General features: G+C 42.1%; 1 protein-coding gene across 6 annotated transcripts in view; it reads right to left on the reverse strand.

The window, feature by feature from the left end:
• Positions 1-18,225, reverse strand: part of TCF3 (transcription factor 3) — a 288,408-nt gene extending 270,183 nt beyond the window's left edge. For 2 of the 6 annotated variants that reach the window (XM_033954331.1, XM_033954330.1), the window contains exons 1-3: positions 16,973-17,480; positions 14,687-14,785; positions 2,683-2,755 (exon numbers count right to left, since the gene is read on the reverse strand). In XM_033954331.1, coding sequence (XP_033810222.1) covers positions 2,683-2,755; positions 14,687-14,758 — 145 coding nt within the window. In that variant the 5' untranslated portion in view covers positions 14,759-14,785; positions 16,973-17,480. The other 4 variants (XM_033954329.1, XM_033954325.1, XM_033954328.1 and 1 more) reach the window with 3 other exon arrangements.
• Positions 18,226-21,802: the final 3,577 nt, after the last annotated feature.

Below are 21,802 nucleotides of genomic sequence, written 5' to 3' on the forward strand. Positions count from 1 at the left end.
TCATCCATTGTTGCTGGCATCAAGAGCATTTCCAGTATTTAATAGGCACTTATTTTCCTGTTCATCCACTACACCGAGTTGGTTCTCTTCTACACCCATGTTTGGGAAGATAATTGGATAGTCTCTCAGATGTTTAAAAAAAAACAAAAAACCCACAGACATCCAAAGCTTTGGGAAAATTGTACCAAAACCAGATTGACATGGAAGGATCTATTTGTGATTTACAAACAATTGAACAAAATACTGTCCCTTTTTATACTTTTAATAAAAAGATTTAAATATAAAATAAGTGTTCAAGGCTTGTGCAGATGAGGATGGGGATAGAGCCCACAGGGATGGGTACAAACTGTCCCCATGTCATTCTACTTCCAATGTTAACAGGTGTGCTTGGTGAGAGAATGCACTAGCAGAAAAATAACACCCACTACATCATTTGGCTCTTGGAGAATAGGGAAAATTGGATTTTAGATTTTTAATCCACCTTTCCAAACAAATGTAGATGGTGGCATACATTATGCTTACTAGTGAGGTGGGGGAGGGAGAGAAGACTGCTTCACTGAAGCCTGCTATATGTGAGTTTCTTTCAAATCTTGCTGTGAAATATTTTAGAATCCCAATGCCCAAACCCATAGCATACAGATGATGCTTTGGCTGCTAGATTTTGAACTCCTGTATTCAATAAGAAGCTTCCAAGCCTGAAATAAAACTGCAAATGTATTTGTGGATGGAAGATATAAACAAGCTCATGCCAAAAACAATGCTGCCTATCCCTGCCAATGTCTAATAATCTTTCAGTCACCCTGCTGACTGATAGTTGCCCACAATGGCTGCCCACATGCTTCAAAGCCTTTCAGAGCCAGCTGGCACGCTCTTTCCTCCTCCAACAATTTGCTCGAATGTACCACACTCCAATGAGCTATCACCACATCCTGCCTCACCTTCTTCCCTTCAACATCCCAGAACATTGTTCACCACCTGCTCTGTCGTTGTTCCTCTTCCCCTTACTACCCGAGCTTTGTCCTAGCAGGAAAATCTGAGAAACAGAAGCTACAAAAGTCACATCCTGCCCCTTTATACAGGGTGTTTATTAACACCTTGCAAGTTAGTATCAATGTTTCCCAGATTGCCTTATGGATCATACGTATTACAGGTCCAGAACAGGGTATCAGAACATTTTGTATAATAAAGACAATGTAGAATAATTTGCTTGCTCCTAAAACATACTTTACAGAATCCAGGAAAGAGAGAGTAAGTGAAAGTGCATTAGCACCTTTGCTGGGGCAAGAAGCAAACAGAACCCCCCCCCCCCCCACACACACACACACACTAAAATCTAGAGAAGGTACATTACCTAAGAAAAATGTTTACTCCTCTGCTACCACCAGACATCCTATGAATAAGACCTTTCTGATGGACAGCACATATTCAAAGAAAAAGCACTCCCATATCAATAGATGCTAAGCACCAGCCCTGTTATTTGGCCAACAAGGAAGTGAAAAGATTAAGCCGAGATATTTTCACAGAAAATGCTGGTTAATTTTTTTTTTTACATTACCTGACTGTACACTTAAAACTGTATTTAAAATAAAAGTACATATTTAAATTTCACAGAAAAGGGTATGACTAAACTTTTGGAGTTAAGAATCTTTCACTGGGTGAATGTAAACTTTCAAAAACTTGTCTAAGTTATTATAAGTCCAGTACAGCAGTGTTTCTCAACTTGGTCCTGGAGTACCCCCTTGCCAGTCAGGTTGTCAGGATACCCACAATGAATATGCATGAAAGAAATTTGCATATAATGGAGGCAGTATATAGAAATCAAGTTTATGCATATTCATTGTGGATATCCTGGCAACCTGACTGGCAAAGGGGTACTCCAGGTCCGAGTTGAGAAACACTGCAGTAGAGTGTACCACTTACTTAGAGACAAAGGACAAACAGCCAAGTTCTATCTAAAAATAGTTTTAAAAGGTGAAGATACGGGATGTGGTACAAAGTCCACACACACAACTCCACCAGGCCCACCTTTGTCTGGCTACATAACAAAAAAGCAGTGCACTGTGAAGTATCTAGTTGGCAAATATTAGGTATTTCTACTTCCCTTCAGGGATACTTAAGGTGACATAAAAATAAATTTTACAGTGTTAGGAGCACTTAACCAGAAAATCAACGCATTACTCCCCTTTCAGTTGCCAAGCTATTGAACTGGAATTCTAAACAAAATAACCTACAAAAAAAGATCAAACCACTGCTGCTGTGCAATATATAAGAACACACATGCCATTGCAGCAGACCTAGCTTAAGCAGAGAAGCCTCAGTCCAGGACTGCTCCCACTGTTAGGCCACTTACAAGTAGTAAAGTGAGGTTGTATGGGGGGGGGGGGGGGGAGAAGAGAAGGAAGGGAAAGAGTCAAGTGAAAAGAATGAAAACGTTTACACACCATAAGCATAAATAAAACCCAAAAATAGAGTTGGCACTGAACAAATTCTGGATCCTAAAATATTCAGCGAACACACATGTTTTTCCGTTCCTTGCAAGTCACATGAACTTTGCAAGTTTAAAAATTACAGTCAAAGCAAGAAGATTCTGCATCACTATCACAAAGAATGGTAAACCACTAGGCAGACATGTTTGGCTCCATTCAAACATATGAGCAGTACTAGAGAAAAAAAGTACAATACCTGATCCTCCAAACTGAGTGCCTGCAAGAGTTGTTGGTCTGCTTTTTCCATTAGCCACAGGCAGGGGGAACATCTACATAGAAAGAGATTGGAATAGGTTAGACAAACCCAGGGAGGTAGAAACTTGCTGTGCTATGTGGCTTGTCAAGAGTCAGCACTTATGACTGAAAACTTTCACATATTCAACTGCATATCCAAGACAATTTAACTTAAAATGCATGCACTATACCAATTATATACACACACACACACATACATGAAACTCCATGCCTCCGTGCCACATTAAAACACATGAATAGTACAATAGGCAAAAGGCCTTCCTACTAGTGCTGCCCGATTCAGGAAAAAACATTTCGACTTGATTCAGCCTATTGAATTTGTTTTTCGATTCGATTCGAATTGATTTTCCTGCCCAATTGGGTGTTTTTTTTTCAAACATCCTGGTAGGTTTATTTTATAGCCTCTTCATCCCCTTTGCCTTCTCTTAACCACACTGGCGCTGTGGTGTAAACAAAATAAACAAAACAAAAAAGACTTTTCCTCTCTCTGTTAAATCCTAGCTCATGTTTGCGGTCTTACAACAGCTTTGGCAGGATACATGTTTCAAATCTGACATATTGTAATCACAAAATAGAAAATAAAATTAGTTTTTCTACCTTTTGTTGTCTAGTCATTATTCAAATCTTGTTGGTCCCAGGCTCTGGTTGTCTTCTGATAACTTGCTTGCCAGGGTCTCCTTCTTTCTTCTTTCATCCATCTGCCATCTCTGTCCTTCCCTTCCGTTTCCCTTCCCTCCCCCGGAGGTCTGGCATCTTTCTTTTTTTTCTGTCTCCATTCACAGATCCACCTTTTCTTAACTACCCTTTCATCCAGCATCTCTCTCTCCTTCCCCCCACCACCCCAGGGTCCACCATCTCTCCCTTTCTTTTCCCAACTACCCTCCTATCCAGTTTCTCTATCCCTCCCCTCCACACCATCCCTTGTGTCCAATTTCTCTCCCTTTCTGTTCCTTCCCTCCTTAAATCCCACTGTCCATCATCTCTCTCCCTCTCCTCTCTTTTTAGACCCATTATTTCTTACCCCCCAAAGTCCGGCATATGCACGTCTCTTTGAACCCCCCTTCCCTCCCTCCATGTACTTCTATACCAGGGCCCCCCTCCCCTGAAGGTCTGTTCCCCCCTGAAGGCCTGTCCCCCCCCTTAAAGGCCTGTGCCAACATCCCTGGCCTGTCCCCGCTTTGAAGGCCTGCCCCCCACTTGAAGGTCTGTCCCCCCCTTGAAGGCCTATGCCACCATCCCTGGCCTGTCCCCCCCCCTTAAAGGCCTATGTCACCATCCCTGGCCTGTCTCCCCCCCTTGAAGGCCTCTCCCCCCCTGAAGGCAAGTAACTCAGTCCCCCAGGTATATTAGATAGGGACAGATAGGGAAAATGCTTGAGTACCTGATTTTAAAAACCGCTTAGATACCCTTGATAGGCGGTATATAAAAACCTAATAAACTTAAAGAAAGAGAGAGAGAGAGAGAGAGAGAGACTGACTCTGAATTAATAGCGGGGCCACCTGCAAGGAATGAGGCTTCTTAAGAAACAGAGCTTGACAGTAGGTGGTAACAAGGACTACATAGAACACTGAATTGGGGAAATAACATGAAAATATTTAACCAAGAGCTCTATATAACAGAGCAAAGAAAGAGGTGGGAAGGGTCCTACATACTACATGTCATCAGCAGTTAAGGAGTCTCTACATTCTCTAAAAGCAAAAATTAAAATTACTGCAAACAAACGCAAGAATCAAAATTTTAAGTAACCCACTGTAACCATACCTATCTGATGGCAGCTGAAGAAAAGCTACATTGTATTATCTAAAATAACCCCAAAATACTTATTTCACCCCTTTACCAAACCACAAAAGTGGATTTTAGTGTGAGCTGGCACGCTGAATGCTCTGCGCTGCTCCCAACGCTCATAGAGTTCCTGGCTGCAAAAGGGACATGTGAGAAAAGGGGGCTGGGGGGCTAAAAGGGTTTGGAGCTGGAGCTGATAAAAGGGGACATGCGAGAGAAGGAGGCTTTAAAGGGGGGTTCTTGGGAAAAGAGATCTGGTGTAGGAGGCTGTTAAAAAGAAGACAGTTCGGAGAAGAGGGCTGGAGCTTGGGATTGCAAAAGGTGAGTTGTGAGAGAAGGGGTCTGGGTCTGGAGGCTGAAAAGGAAGACAGGTATGATAAGGAGACTGGGGCTAGAACTGAGGGCTGGAAGAGCAGGTATGAAAAGGGGGTTAGGGTTAGGGGCTATAAAAAGGGAATGTGTGAGAGAAGGGAACTGGGGTTGAAAAAAAGGGGGCGGTGGGAGAACGGGGCTACAAAAGGGGACATTTGAGAGAAAAGGACTGGGACTGAAGCTGGGGGCATGAGAGAGAAAGGGGCTGAAGATAGAAGCTGTAATAATATGTGAAGATGCAGAAGTAAAAGTTGAAGGGGAAAGGGGGACTGAAGAGGGAATTCTATGGAGGTGAAGGACAGAGAAAGGGGACAGATTTTTAAGTTGGTGGAAATAGGGAAGGTAAAGGGGGAAATGGAGCCTGAATATGAGGGTAAGACATAAGAAAAATAGCCATACTGGATCAGACTACACTTCTCCCTCCGTATTCGCTGTGATAGGGGGGTTAACAGATCTGCAAATACAGAAAAACCGTGAATAATTTTTTCATATGTTATTCACTGTTTCCTATTAAAAACCATCGTGAATATGGTGAAACCGTGAATAACATGGTGGGAGACCTGGCCTGTACCTGAAGGAGAGGCAAAACACGGTGAAGAAAGTGCTGGGAATCATCGATTTTCTCTGTAAATGCTTGGAATCAGAGATTTCTCTATGCAAGCTGATGTAATTGGGGGGGGGGGGGGGGGGAGGGAGAGTCAGCAAGCTAAAAACAGTGAATAATCAAAACCACGAATGCTGAAACAGCAAATACAGAGGGAGAAGTGTAATCTATTCTAGCACCTGTTAATGTAACGGGCTTAAACACTAGTATATAGATATATACACATATATATACATACATGTACACACACAGGGAGGGGAGAGGTTAAGTGTCTAGTGGGTCAAGCTATTCTTGACCCACTTCAGTCAGGCTTTTGCTCATTGCATACCACAAAAACTGTCCTTTCTAGAATCTCCAATGACTTGTTCCTAGCCAATTGCAAAGGCCTCTACTCTATCCTCATCCTTCTCAAACTGCTACTTTTGACACTGTTGACTACCACCTACTCCTCGATATGCTGTTCTCACTGGAATTCCAGGGCTCTGTTCTCTCTCCTATCGCACTTTCAGTGTATGCAATGGTGGATCCTCCTCCACTGCTATCCCACTATCAGTCAGTGTACCTCAAGGCTCTGTCTTGGGTAGTCTCCTTTTCTCCCTTGGTGCACTGATCTCTTCCCATGGTTTTCAGTGTCACTTTTATGCCAATGACTGCCAGATATACCACTCCATATCAGATAACTGTACAGGAACCCAGGCCCAAGTCTCAGCCTGTCTGCCCAACATTGCCATCTGGATGTCTCACCACCATCTAAAACTGAGTATGGCGAAGACCAAGCTCATCTTTCCACCTAAACCCACCTTCTCCCTTTCCCCATTCTCTATTTCTGTGGACAACACTCATCCTCCCTGTCTTGTCAGCTCGCAACCTTAAGAGAGTCATCCGACTCCTCGCTCTCCTTATCCGCTCAGATCCAATAAACTGCTGATGCCTGTCGCTTCTTCCTCTATAATATTACCAAAATCCAACCTCTCCTTTCCAAGCACACTACCAAAATCCTTATCCACACTCATCACCTCTCGCCTACATTACTGCATCCTGCTTCTCTCAGATCTTCCGCTCTCCATCTCTTCTTCCTTCAATCCATTCAAAATTCTGCTTATATTCCATCAGACGCCATACTCGTGTTATCCTTCTCAAGTCATGTCATTAGCTCCCCATCCATTTCCAAATATAGTTCAAACTCCCCTTACTGACTTAAAAGTGCAAATCATTCTACAGCCCCTCAAATCTCTCTCCTCACTTATCTCCCCCTATGCTCCCTCCCATGAACTCTGCTCATCGGGCAAGTTTCTCTTATTTGTACCCTTCTCCTTTACTGCCAACTCCAGACTCTGTCCCTTCTATCTTGCTGCACAGTATGCCTGGAACAGACTGACCGAGTCAAAACATCAAACTCTGTCTCCAGCAGAATTCAAATCCAAGCTAAAAGCCCACTTTCTCGAGGCTGCCTTCAGCTCCTAACTCTCACTCACTGTAAAATACCTACATCCATCTTATCATTCTCTCTTCAAGAAACTCCCCAACCCTTATCTGTTCCATTTGTTCTCTCTGTCCTAATTAGACTGTAAGCTCTTCTGAACAGGGACTGTCAATTACATGTTGAATGTACAGTGCTGTGTATGCCTTTCAGTGTTACAGAAATGATAAATAGTAGTAGTAGGACCCCCTACCAGGGACCACTCCCCACCATCATTTCACCTCTCCAAAAGTAGCAGGGAAAAATGCATAGCCTAGCTGTGGGTATGATTGCATCAGGACTGTGCGACATGCCTCCTTAGGCTCCTATCCCACGCACCAAGTCACATCCAAGCAAAGAAAGCAAATGGACAGGTCTCAATTTGAGCCCCTGCCTCCCTTGCACCCTATGCGGCTGCACTGCCCGCACATAGCTCGCTACAGTGCTGAACACCATAATCATTTGTGAGTGAGCATGGGACTAGGCAAGCACATGCTTTGGTTACAGCTGGAGAACTACCAAGTTATCTAGTTCCATGAGGGAAATTCTGAGTCAGTCCTGGATTTCTGCAGCCCTGACCTAGTACATTATGGGACCTAACTGCCGATTTCACTTGGTGGTAACAGTGACAGGTCAAAAGCGTGCGACGACAAAGGCGCGCCAACAACCCAGCGCAGACAACTGAGCGCAAGGCGGAAGCGCGCAGAAGAAAAACAGTATTTTAAAGGACTCCGACGGGGTGTGTGTGTGTGGGGGGAATCCCCCACACACACTTTACTTAACAGAGATCACGCCAGCGTTGTGGGGGGTTTGGGGGGTTGTTACCCTGCACATTATACTGAAAACTTCACTTTTTCCCTAAAAATGAGGGAAAAAGTTAAGTTTCCAGTAAATGAGGGGGGTTACAACCTCCCACAATGCCGGCGTGATCTCTATTAAGTAAAGTGGGGGGTTCCCCACCAACATCCCCCATAGAAGCCCCTTAAAATACTGTTTTTCTTTGGCGCGCTTCCGCCTTGCGCTTAGTTGTCTGTGCTGGGTTGTCGTTGCGCCTTTGTCGTCGCGCACTTTTGTCTATGAGGGTGGTAACAAGGACTACATAGAACACTGAATTGGGATACAAATTCAAACAGGATTAGCCAGTCTCCCTCCTGGAACTGGGTAACTTGACAGGTATACAGCAGTGAGCTGAGAACCAGGAAAGCTGAGCAAGTTATTTTCATTCACCATTGCCTCTGATATAAACAAGAAATTCCAAGGGTGGACTGCCCTGAAAGAGTGAGAATGGAAAAAGCAACAATTTTGCTTTTTCGATGCTTCTGAAACAATATAGGCAGAGTGAAAGCAGTGTTAAGACAGTGTTCAAAGGAATTTGCCCAACTAATAGTTAACAGGGTAAATTCCCTTGGCTGAAGGTTTCCCTTCATTGAATGTCTCCATTCCAGCCCAAATTTTCCAAGAGAAGCTTTATTTATATGAAGCTGCCCTCACCAGGGACACAAAAATATACATAAGTGCATGCAGTGTCTAGCTCTCTTTTCTAGTGCTGTCCTACTGTTAATGTGCTCAATCAGGCAGCACCCCCACCCCCAGGACTGCCCATCATATAAAATTCTGGCATCTGCTGCCAGTCCTTTTCCTCAGCTGAATGCAGACCCTTCACACTTTCCCCAATTCTTCAGTCCTACTCCTTTGCAACACTCATTAGTTCCACCTATTCTCTCCAAAGACCCTATGGAAAGCTCAGCTTCCTCACAATACTTGCAGCAAAGTCTCTCCTTCCTGGCCTAGAATAGCCTTCTCATTGGCTGTATCCTGCCACAGCTTCTGTACCAGGGAAAGGGGGAGCACTGGAGGGGTTAAGTGGGCTAAACTCTGAATACTATCCACACACACCCCTAAATTCTTCTGGGCACTTACCTAGTTTGCCTATGCCTTAATCAGAGCACCTTTTTGGTAACCTGGATGAACCCTGTATCATGTCTAAACATCCATCTTTTTAGACATAGAAAGTAAAAAAGGTCAACTGAGATGGGAGTTGGAGGTCCATATTTTGGATCCCCCTTAGTCCCACCCAAATTTATCCAGACCATGCCCCTTGCCATAAGGAGGGAGAAAAACTGAATACATTTGATCCACAAAATAGATTCTGCAACAGTAAAACTGGGTGGGTTCTTTGAAAGAAAAATAAAAAAAGGTGAGGGAGACTTATTTTGATTAAGATCTCAGATTATCCACTATGGTACCAATTTAATAACAACCTATGACAGTATTGTTACATGACTCAAGATGACTTTGATTTCAGTATCCGGTGCAAAGGTATGGGGGGGGGGGAGAAGGGACGTTACTCAAACAGAAAAAACAAACAACTACTGCTTCTCACCATCACTTTCCCTTTAAACTCTATGCATAACCATTTGCAAAACAAGGGCAAACATCCTGTTACAAGAATATATGGGTGAATGGACAGGAAAAAAAAGCCTCCAGATTTCCAAAGAGAAAGAAATTCCCCAGAGATTTTGATTATCTTAATAAACCATGACATGGGTTTTAATAAAAACAAAACTACATACTACCACTTCAATTTGTAACTTATCTCCTGATGCCGGAAACCTGCCGACGTAATGAGCTAACCTGCTTAAACATATATTTTTAAATTAAGAGTTTGGCATATCACAGATACTCTGTGATGTATGATTTGTGCACACCTGTAAATGAAATAGCGAAGACAAAAATTCATTTTCACACAAGCAGGTGGGCAGTCAGAATTCCAACTCCCTATTACTACTATTAGGAATATTTCTATAGCTCTGCTAGACATACTCAGCACTGTACATTAAACACATAAGAGTCAATCCCTGACCAACAGAGCTTACAATCTTATCAAAACAAACAGGATAAATAGGAGTTAAGGGATCACTTTATATGTCACAATTTTCTTGGCTCACCATGTCAACATTCCCATGTTTTCCCCCTCAATATTTAAAATCATCTACTGTACTTATCTACGATTCCAGAGATGCAGAGTTAGAAGTCAAAAGCGCACACATACTCACTTAACTGTCCTCGCCTCCACTTCCATTTGCATTTTTGAGAAAAATATTTAGTGAAGACCTTTCCATTGATGTTCTTTGTGATCTCGGGCGTCACTTAACCCTCCATTGTTTCAAGTAGTCTATGAGCTCTTGAGATGGGCAAATGCCTACTATACCTAAAATAAACCTACCTTGAACAACTAACAAAAGGAGTATGAGCTAAATCCAACACACATCAAAAAAAATATTCACCACGCCTGAAAAACTGGAACTCCAAAACAAATATTTTGATGCGGCAACTTAAATTCTCCTCCAAACCTAAAATGAATGATGTCAAGTCATTATAAAAATGCTCAAATCTATTTCCTAAATATCTATTATGAGAAGCAGAATATTATCTGCTAATAAAGTTGCTGAGTACTGTAACCACTTTTTCATCAAATGTCCTCTGTACACATCTCATTACGGACTAAGACTGGGATCGGCACATGGGATCTATTCACAGGGCAAAGGTAGGGAAGGGACATTAAGGTGGGCAGACTAGATGGGCCGTGGGCCCTTATCTGCCGTCTATTTCTATGTTTCTATGCATCAAGCTCCAAGAAGGCACTAAGGTCAGATTATTGGCATGATCACATTCAAAACAAAACTTTGAGCATGTGGAGGCTGGAGACTTTGGATGAAGGCTATTCTAGCTTCGTTAGATGTATAAGTTATTAGAGCACTTGGTAATAAGACATTGAAGGGATATGTGCACTGGATTTAGTGTTGGCCTGAAATGCAGGGGATTGAAAAGTTGAGTAAACGACATGGGGGTGGGGGAGTTGATGCTGGTCGCAATAATCCCAACCTGACAAACTGGATGCTGCTCATTTCCTGCCATCATTTACTGTATTATTATATTATGGCTGTCCTAAACTATCATCTGTCTGGGAAGTAAAGGCTTTGGGCCTGGACTGTCATTTTGAACTCCACAACATTAAACGTATCCGCTTCCCTGTTGCCAGAGAATGTGGCTACAGTAGTTAGCAAATCTGGGTTTAAAAAGGGGTTGGATAAGTTCCTGGAGAAAAAGTCCACTGTCTGCAATTAAGATAGAAATGAGGAAAGCCGCCACTTGACCTGGGGACAGTAGAATGGAATCTTGCTTATTTGGGATTCTGCCAGGTATTTATGACCTGGACTGGCCACAGTTGGAAACTGGGCTAGAGAGACCATTGGTCTGACCCAGTATGGCCATTCTTATGCAGCCAAATTTACATCCCTCTCCGCCAAATCATTACAAAATAACTATTACTTACCTGATGCTAAAAACAAACAAAGACACTCTAGGGGGGGAGTTCTCAACCCAGTCTGTTTAAGATACTCATAATGAATATACATGAAATACAATTGAGGCACCATCTCCAAATTTCTCATGCATATTCACTGTGTATATCTTGAAAACCAGACTGGATAGATGTGCCCTGAAGAACGGATGAGAATCACTGCACTAAAATAAAACAGCTCACAGGGCTCCTTTTACAAAGCTGCGCTAGCGATTCCCACATGACAAATGCTTCATTGCATTTGCCGCACAGGAATCAATAGCACAGCTTTGTGAAACGAAGCCCACAGAAAGCTACTATCCCACTAAATAGTATTTACAAAGAAAACACATTTGTGCTTATTAATTAAGAAAAGTGCAATAAATTGGGGGGAAAAAAATGTAGCCACTGTGAAAAACAAGTTAAAACTAGACAGAAATATTCTAATCTTGCTTACTCACCACCCTTTCCTCACTCAAAATAACTTTTGAATAATTTTGTGGGTAGAAGGGGGTGGGCATTGTCTCCATTTCCAAAATTTCATTAGTCTCTGTTTCACATTAATTGTATTTGTGGAGGGGAAGGAAGGCATGACGATTGACATTATGGAGCCCATCTGTGCAGCCAGTCTTCCCTTAGCTGCCAGAACTCAAGTTTTGCGAACAGTTACTGAGGCTAAATAAAATTCAAAGCAGAAAAGGGGGGGTTCTTTTTAACTGTTCCATTTTCCCTGGTTTGTTTTAATTTGTTTTTAAGATGTTAAAGCCAAAAGTCCACTAGTAATTTTTCTTTGCAAGAGAAAGACAGGCCTACTTTGACTTCCCCAGACAAAAACTATACCCAAACATACTTGTGCATTCTCAACTCAAGAGGGGATTCTTTTGTAGAAAAAGACCTTTCACATCCACCACTTGAGATCCCTGATTTTTTTTCTAAATCTTCCAAGTGACTTCCTACTGAGCTCCACCTCCAGAGGTATTAGGATTTACCACTACATGAGAAATGAAAAAATGCATTAAAAATGTAAATTACTGAGCTGCATACAGAGTTACTTCTGATGCAAACATATTACTAGGTCACTGCTCTAAAAACAGCTTTTTTTTTTGGAGCAAAACACTTTCTGCATCAAAAATATTAATCAGACCTAAGGGCTCCTTTACAAAGCCGCGCTAAATTGCTGCACGCCCTAGCCGCTACCGCCTCCTTTGGAGCAGGCGGTAGATTTCCAGCTAGCGCGTGCTAATCCGGTGCGTGCATTAAAACCACTTTGTAAAAGGAGCCCTAAGTGGTAAGTAAACCATTGCACTAACAGTGCAATTTATTACTTTGGCCTCAGTTAAGGACATGCTATTTGGGAATACAAATTCTGAACTGTTCACAACGCAACAAGAATTCTACTAATCTACACCCTAAAATGCATCCTACAAACAGCTGAAAAACAACAACAACAAACTATTGTACCTGAATGTACACCTCTGCTAATTTTCAGGCTTGCAGACAGTATATAAAAGTACTAACATATGAATCATTCTGGAGAGCAAGGCTTCAAGCTGCAACCTTATCCCCTTGTAGGTGACCAGAGAGTTCTACGAGATCCTGCATTAGCTCAGCATTTTCAATAAATTTCTTGCAAGCATTTCACTAAAGTAAACCCTTAGCTTGATTCTGGTGTCACTCATATTCAGGTAGAAACCCAAATCATAGGAAAGAGCATGGAAGCATGAGGTTTTACAGCAAATATCAAAAAAGTTTTTTCATGAAAACTGAACTGAATAGAAAAATTGGTAAAAGAAATTAAGCTTTAACTTTCTCCTACCTTCAAAGAGAAAAGCGCAAACTAGAGTGCACAGCCTGTTTCAGCATGATGAAGAGTTTAGGTCTAAAAAATCATAGTGTGTGTCAAGGTCCATTTATTTTTTGTTCCAACTTTTTAAAATGAACACATGAAACAGAGTGACCTCAGAACACTCAGATAAAACCAAAAATCACAACATAGCTCTCCTGCCCCAGTTTTCATATTATTATTTTGATCTTGGAAAAGCTATGGTCTGGTGGTTAAAGCACAGAGTTCCACTGAGGAGAAAATCATAAAAGGGAGCTCTCTGACGCAATTCGGAATACACAACTTGCAAAAAGAAACCCCCAACTAAATAACTGCAGAGATACCATACATTTATTAGGTTACCGAATATTTTGAAAGCACTTTGAGAAGGAACCTTATTCTTATCACCTAATCACCCAAAGTAATTCACCTTAAAAAGACTCCACAGAACCGTTTTTTAGAATTTAGAAAAAGAAATGAAGAATTCAGACATTTTGAAACTTCTATTGATAACTCCAGAAAGTCTTCCTGACAATTCTTTTCCTAGCACCTGCAAGGAGTTAATAGTTTTGTCTCTTCTTTGGAGCCAAAATTGATTTGTTTTAGTTTGAAAACAGGCAGTCACATTCCAAAGCAACAAAAAGTATACTGTATTTCAATAAACAAATTTAAAGCAGAGTAAGGGAATTAAAGGCACACACATCCACTCAGTCCTAGGATCTGGCTCCCCTTTATACATTCCCATATTATTTCTGGCAGTTGTTATTAAAATTGTAGATGTTTTGCCTATTAGCAGACTTGTTTTCTATGTTCTAAAAAAAATGTCTCTCTTCCACATATGTGGAAAAGAACGAGACATCTATGCTGCAGCATAGAAAGCCATCCTCTAAACAAGGTGTCAAAATTTTGATACACACTCCCTCAAACACACAAAACGCATACATACATTATTCTAAATCTTGCAAGAAGTTTATAAAGGGGCACTCGGATAAAGATAGTTAAACCCTTTTCCTGAATGCTTACAACTCCACCTCCAATCCCTTTAATATTTTTGAGGAACACCCTTTGCTCTCAGGGTATGAAGAAACTTGTATATTTATGTTTGGCTTTTTTTTTTTTTTTTTTTAGCTGTTAGAGCTTAATAAAGTTGCCCCTGAAGCAATGGAGGGTTGAGCAATTAGCCCAAATCCAAGGTAGGATTTGAACCCCGGCCTCTCTGGCTCCCAGCCTGCTGTTCTAACTACTAGGCTGCTCCTCCACTTCAAGTGTCTATTTGCCAAATTAAGTAAACACTGACTTAAAAATTTCATCTGCAGTAATCCCTTTCACAAAGATCCACCAGATGAGCCTAAAATCTTACAGGAAGCGGTTGTAAAAGCCCCTTTCCTTTCACGAGTTAAAGGGCCACAGTATCATCTTGGAAGAGGGAGAGCACAAAGTTCTCTGAAGTCTGCCACCACTTGATTTACTTCAAGCAAAGGCTCCTCCCACCACTAGGGGAGCAAAACAGAAAACAAATGCGGGCAACTGCCTCATAAAAAGCCCCAAAGAGAGCTTGCCTTACCATACTGAAGTCCAGCAGGTCGCTGAGTTCTTTGTCAGTCCCAGCTGCAGTCATTCTCTGCTGCTGATTCATAGTCCCACAGACTCAACAGTGGCAGTCCTATAGACACAACAGAACGGGAGGGGAGAGGGAGAAGACCTTAGTGAAAAGGACTCTCTTAGTTTGGCCTTTAAACAACAAAAACAAACAGCTCAAGCCCAATTAATCAATGATAAATCCACATTACATTTTTTTAAAAGTACTCTGCTACAAGTTTTTTTCTACCTCAACCCCCCCCCCCCCCCTCAACACATACATACATCAAGAGACAACTTATTATGGCTTTTGCTGTAGGGTAGTGAAGGTGAACTAGTTTTCTTTACTCTCCCTTCCTCTACTTCACTAACACACATTGATATTTCATTTACAAGAGCTAGCACAACCTACAGGGCTGTCAAGGAAGAGCGGCCATCTATGAGAAAAAGAAATATGAAGACGCTGGGCCCACTGAAAGGGGAGGAGCTAGAGGTGGACCAAGGACTCCCATTTTTTTTTAGTAAGTTAAATATTAACATTGTCAAAACTTCAGGCTTTGCCAAAATGTGCACTTGTTTTAGGAAACATCCCAACAGGATTTCACACACACACACACGTGTCCACAAGACATTAATATTGTAAAATGTATCGGTGCGTTTAACAATCTGAGAAAAGGTTTAAACAAAGAAAAAGTGAACAATTTAAGACCAGCAGCCCACCCTACCCCACCCCTTATCTTCAATCATCTTTTCATGCTGGCCAAAATGAACCGGAGAGGAGGGGAAAATGGAGGAACTAACCTCTCCTTTTATGTCATCAATGTATCCGGCAATTATTTGTTTAAAAGCAACTTTGAAAACATGTTTTTTTTTTCCTGACTAGGGTCCTGAAATAGCAACCTTCCTAGCAGGCTCCCCGGAGGCACGGTTAAAAAGCAACACTCAAAACAAGAGAGAGAGAGAAAAAAAAGAGATGCAAAGACATCCCCACCCCCAAGCAAAGAATATTTTTTTCTGGCAAAAAAAAAAAAAAAAAAGACAAATCAGAAAGTTTAAGTGTTAACTTTCTGATCTTTTCTTGTAATTAAAGAGTAAATGAAAAATAGTCCAACTTTAGATGGGTGGGGAAAGGGTTAGAAGCTTGCTATATACAATCCTGCTTTTAAAACATGTACAAAGGGAGGAATGAAAATGAGAACCCCTGCAAAACTAATAACTCCTCTCCCTCCAGGAACCACCTAATATAACAGTAGGGCAAGCCGCTTTTAAAGCAAGAGTGCCATTTCTCGATTTGAAATTATTCACCACAGTTGTTTTTTTTTTTTTTCTGCTGTGTGCCAGCGGATAAAACCCTACCCGAGTTAACACACAGCAGATGTTACTCATACACCCCCCCTCCCAACCTGAGACTGTTTCTTTTCTGCTAGATTCAAGCTGCACCTTACTTCCATTTCCACAAAGGCTTCTTACTATCATTACCAACTCCTCCTCCCCCCCCAAAAAAAAAAAAATACAATAGAGACAGAAAAAGATGTTCTGGGAAGCCTGGCCCAGGAATATTTCTCCGAATTCTAAACATAAGCCAGAAAAATAACCGAGAGACACACAAGTGAAACTTCAACAAACCCTCAAGTTTGCAAAGTGTATAACGATTGCAGAGGCAGCAATCCACGCTTTTGTAGATCAATATCTGAGAGATACCCCCTGTTCCACCCTCCATAAAGGAATCCCGGACACACAGAAGAACTGAAAGGCCCATCAGTTTCCTTTCACCCCCTCAGGGTCCCCCCTCACTTGAAGCCCTTTAAACTTGGAGCTTCATTGTTCATCTCTGTCGCCAAGACCAGCTGCTTATTCCTTTTCCCCGGGCTTCTTTATCTACATCGTATCCCCTCCCCCCCCCCAAAAAAAAAAGATAATTAGCTGCACAGTAAGAGCACTATTTCACACTTAGACATTTATTTTCCTGAAAAACTTCAACACTTAGGAATAAACAGAAAAACTTTCATCCTCTTCAGCCACAAACGAGAGATCAAGTTTGCAGCCCCCCTCCCCAGAAAGGGGCAGCATGGCTTAAGCTTCCCACAGGAGGAGGAGGGGGGGGGAAATAGTATGACAATCTGGTAAGAGAAACTGTATACTTTCTTGTGCAGAAATAAAAGGAATCTGCACTTGCCCCCCCCCCCTTCCCAACTCCCCACCCCCAAATCTAGCGCGTCCCAACAAAGGCCTCTAGAGCAAACAGAAGAGCCCTCGCGGGCCGCCTATTTACCTCTGCAGACAGAACGCATCCACCGCCCCTCCCCCTCTCACCCACGGCCACTCCAAGCAAAAATCACGAGGGGGGACCGAAAGGGAAACAAGAGAGCATGAAAGCGGCGGCGGGAAGCGCCTCTCTTCTCCTTCTTTCTGCAAGGGTCCTGCTCGGCAGCCGACGGGACCCCCGCTCCCCTCTCCCCAACCACAGTGGGATGCGGGAGCGGGCGGCGATAGATAGGTTAAAAAAAAAAAATCCAAAAAAAACTCTTGATAGAAAAATAAAAACGTGGGTGTCTATATAAACAGCGAGCTACGGTCGGACACCGTCTTCAGTCCCCCGCGCCACTCCAGGTCACATGGAAACTCTGTAACTTCTCGCCGTCCCTCGGCTACAAATGTAACCAGTTCATAGCCCTCCACATTGTCACTTGGACTCCCCGGCGGGATCCCTCCGCTGCCGGGAGGTAAATAATCCAAGCCGTCCCTCCAGACCACCACAGTCTTTACCAAAAACTCCTTCTCGGGCCCAGCACTTACATGAAGCAGTCTGAAAGGAAGCTAAACAATATGAAGCGATGTAAATGTAGGCAAAATAAAAACCAAGTGGGCTCTCGGTCCCCGTCCCGTGTTTGCAGAGTGAAGCAACCATTCGGGAGGGGGGGGGGGATAGGGGTGGGATGAGAGAGGGACTATGTTTTCCAGCGGAAGGCCACCAGCTTGAAGAAAAAAAAAGAGTAAGAAGAAAAGAGAATGAACTAGGAGGAGCTGGAATGATAAGCCAGCAGGGCATCGTCCAACCGGGAGGGTGGTGGCGGTATGAATGACGTGCATTTAGACCAATAGGAGAAAAAAAGGTGACGCGAGTCTCCCACACAGAGAGAAGAAGGAGGGCCGAGTCAGAAGCCGCGCGAGAGTAGCTCTTCAATCCTATGTTTTACGGCGCCGCACGTGTGGGTCCTGCAGGTCTTTTGGTGGTCGGCTTTAACTGTTCTTGTATTCTTTTAGTTAACTTTGGAAAGTTTGTTGGGTCGATGTCTTGAGGATTCCAAATTCTGTTCATGCCTGAAAGCTTTTCGGCCTGTTCCGTGGCTCTCTTTATTATTCATTTGCAACTCCCTTCGGTCTCTTGAACTGGGTTACACGACAGCCGTAGTAAATACGTTTGTTGCTAACTGTATTAGTATTTATTTTATTTAAGAAATGTGCTGGACAAGACTGTTTGTAATTAATAGGAGCCCGGTTCATACCCCATTGCTGCTCCTTTTACCTTCTTCCAAAGTAACTTGCTTCAGGTAGAATATTAGATTGTGAGCCCGACAGGGACGTGTACCTGCTAAATGTAATTCATATGCGCTAATGAAAAAAAGGTGTGCGCTAAATCCAAATAAATAGATTCTAAAACATTGACAAACAACAATAACCACAACTGTTGGTCAGCGTAAGCAATACATTGAAATAGAGGATAACATTGCAAGAAAAGAACCATTACCTCTCAAAATGAAACTAATTAGTGGTAACCGTCTTTGTTTTGACCATACATTAAAAAAGAAGAACCATGATGTGATTTTGGTTTTTACAAATTTTACCCTACAGGTGGAGTTCTTAACCCTTCTCAGTCAATTGGATTTTCAGATATCTGTAATGAATATGCATAAGACTGATTTGGACACACTACCTTCTTGCAATCCAGATCTATCTACTGTATATTTATTGTAGATATCATCAATGCCTGATTGGGTTGAATACCATGTCTGTATTTTATTTCATTATTACTGGGTCAGTTGAACTAGACACTGTTTTCACTGTAGGAATGTAATTTCATATAATGGAATATCCTATACATATTCACATTAAAAGCCTTGTTCTTAAACCCTTTAAAATTAACTTTAAAATAAAACTTTTTTTCCAAAAAATGATAGATGTGTTCAGCTACAGCAGGGGTGTCAAAAATCCCTCCTCGAGGGCCGCAATCCAGTCAGTGTATGCAAATAGATTTCATGCATATTCATTGGGGAAATCCTGAAAACCTGACTGGATTGCGGCCTCGAGGACCGACTTGGACACCCCTGATCTACAGCAATGTTCTTAAAAAAAATTTGTGGTACTCCATCATTAAAAGGGTTTATCAGACTGAAGTGCTCTTTGGATGTGACAGTTTAAGGGATATTTTTACCAAATTATGTTAGAATCTGCATTTTAATGCGGGACTTTCCCATGAACTAAGCCCAGATTTTTTACAGGCCCCATGCTAATTTTCCATAGCACACTGTACTTGCAATAAACGACCATGGGGACACTTACCACCTTGTGCTTAGGAGATTCTAAGTGCTCCCATGTTAAAAGTCTGCATTATCCAATTACTGTACGCTCATTGGAATTTACTAGCTGGATAAATGCTTCCATGCCATGTCCCCTCACTCTGAATTTTAAAAACATAATACATAATTAGCACTTGCAAAGAGACAGTATACCACAAAATGCTATAATGCATTTTCAGGTAGTCTTTTTTTTCATGCACTAATCACGTTTTTTAGTGCTTAATGTCTTTTTAAAAGAGACCCTAAGTTATTGGGTATCATATTAGCTGTGACAAAAGGAGAGGCACTGGCTCAGGGCGCCAAAATTCCCAGCCTCTGATGTCATTTGCCAGTGCCTCACCTGGAATAAAGGCTAAGCCTTCTCTCCCTCCTTTTTCCACTATGGTCCTCTACACTTTACCCTGGAAGGGAGAGACTGGACTAGGAGGGTGGGGAGAGACACTGGACTAGGCAAGTGAGGGAGAAATGCCGAACTTGAGACCACCAGAACAAGTTGGCTTGAGCACCATAATTCCTTGAGCAAGCCCTGCCCTCTCAGCTACAATCTGTGTATAACCAGGTTTCAGTCCTAGTGATGGCTGTGTTTGCGTCTGAAGCATTACTTTGTAAAGTGTGTTAGAATACTTCATACAAGAAAAACATAAATAAATAAATAAAATACATATTATTTATGTTAATATCATGCTAGGTTCAAAATATATGTGTCAAAAGTATCCATAAAGATAGTAAATTAATTGAAGTCAGATACTGTCACCACATAAAAACACAAACCTGGAAGGGTGGGAGTAACTATGTAACAGGTGAATAATTCTAATAGTTTATACATGTTGCTTTTTATTTTTTTCATTTCATTATTTGTGTCAACATCCTATTACACAATATCACATAGTCTTAAATATTGTTATCAGTGACTGTACAACATGCACCCAACAAAAGAGAAATCATTTTTCCCAAGCATTTTGGAATTTATAAGAACAACCTTAGGTATTTCCATAGGTAGAATATCAAAAACATCCAGCTCTCCACCAGGAGTGCTTATGGGTCCTTCTATTTTAAGTCTGCTATTCTGATGAAAAAAAGGGGGGATATTTTATTTAAAATAACACTAATAATAATTGACCCTCTCATCCTTGTGAACGTCCTCTAGAACCAGCCGCTAATGGCATAGTTAGCATCATGAACATTGGTCAGTCATGCCACAGTACATTGTGTTGGGTCAACAACTTTGGAACTGGGCTGAGGTTCACTATGATGCCAGGAACTTTAGGACATGGTATATCGCCCTCTCAAAAATATGGGCAAAACAAAGAAGAAAGCTGAGCACAAAGGAAACTGGTGTGCCATAGTTACCGACCTTTGTATTGAAGACTGTTTCTGATGAACAGAAAATCCACAACAGTGATTCTTACTCTGCTCTTTCCTTAATTTTTGTCACAAGTTGGGTATTCTACCGCAGTTACATTTTGTCCTTGGCAATAGCCATCTCTGAGTCCTTATCTCAAAGACGATCTTCCAGTACTGCTGAGTGTTGTTGTCAGTGACTCATAAACTATGGCTGGCCTGGCACAAATGCTCTCCCAGCTGGCTTGTCTGCAGGGTAGGCAGGGAAATAGAAATGTAGACACATGAACTGCAGGGTATTGGCGGAATAGAAATCACTAATGTAACATAGAAACAGAAATAGACGACAGATAAGGGCCACGGCCCATCCAGTCTGCCCACCCTAATGACCCTCCCCTACCTTTGCCCTGTGAATAGATCCCATGTGTAATGACAGCAGATAAAGGCCGAATGGCCCATCCAGTGTGCCCATTCACAGCATGCACTATCTCCTCTTCTCCCTAAGAGAACCCACCTGCTTGTCCCACACTATCTTAAATTCAGGTACAGTCTTCATCTCCACCACCTCTACCAGGAGACTATTCTACGTATCTCCACCCATTCTGTAAAGGAGTATTTTCTTAGATTATTCCTGAGCCTATCACCTCTTAACTTCATCCTATGCCCTCTCCTTCTGGAGCTTTCCTTCCTTTGAAAAAAGACTCCCCTCCTGTACATTAATATCACAGATATATTTAGACATCTTTATCATATCCCCTCTCTCGTCTTTCTTCCAGGTTATATATATTAAGGTCTCTAAGTTTGTCCCCATATGATTTATGACAAAGACCACTAACCAATTTTGTAGCAGCCCTCTGGACCGATCCATCCTATTTATATCTTTTTGAAAGTGCAGTCTTCAAAATTGTACACAGTATTCCAAATGGGGCCTCACCAGAGACTTATATAATGGTATTATCACCTCCCTTTTCCTACTGGCCAGTCCTCTCCTTATGCACCCAAGCATCTTCTTGGCTTTGATCATCACCTTTACTACCTGTTTTGCCACCCTGAGATCATCACACACAATCACCCCCCAAGTCCCGTTCTTCCGTACACAGAAGTACTTCATCTCCTATACTATGGGCTCCTTTTACGAATCCGCGGTAGCGGCTTTAACACGCGTGATGTTTAATCACACGCTA

The sequence above is a fragment of the Geotrypetes seraphini genome, chromosome 8 (genome assembly GCF_902459505.1).
Source record: "Geotrypetes seraphini chromosome 8, aGeoSer1.1, whole genome shotgun sequence".
NCBI lineage: Eukaryota > Metazoa > Chordata > Amphibia > Gymnophiona > Dermophiidae > Geotrypetes > Geotrypetes seraphini.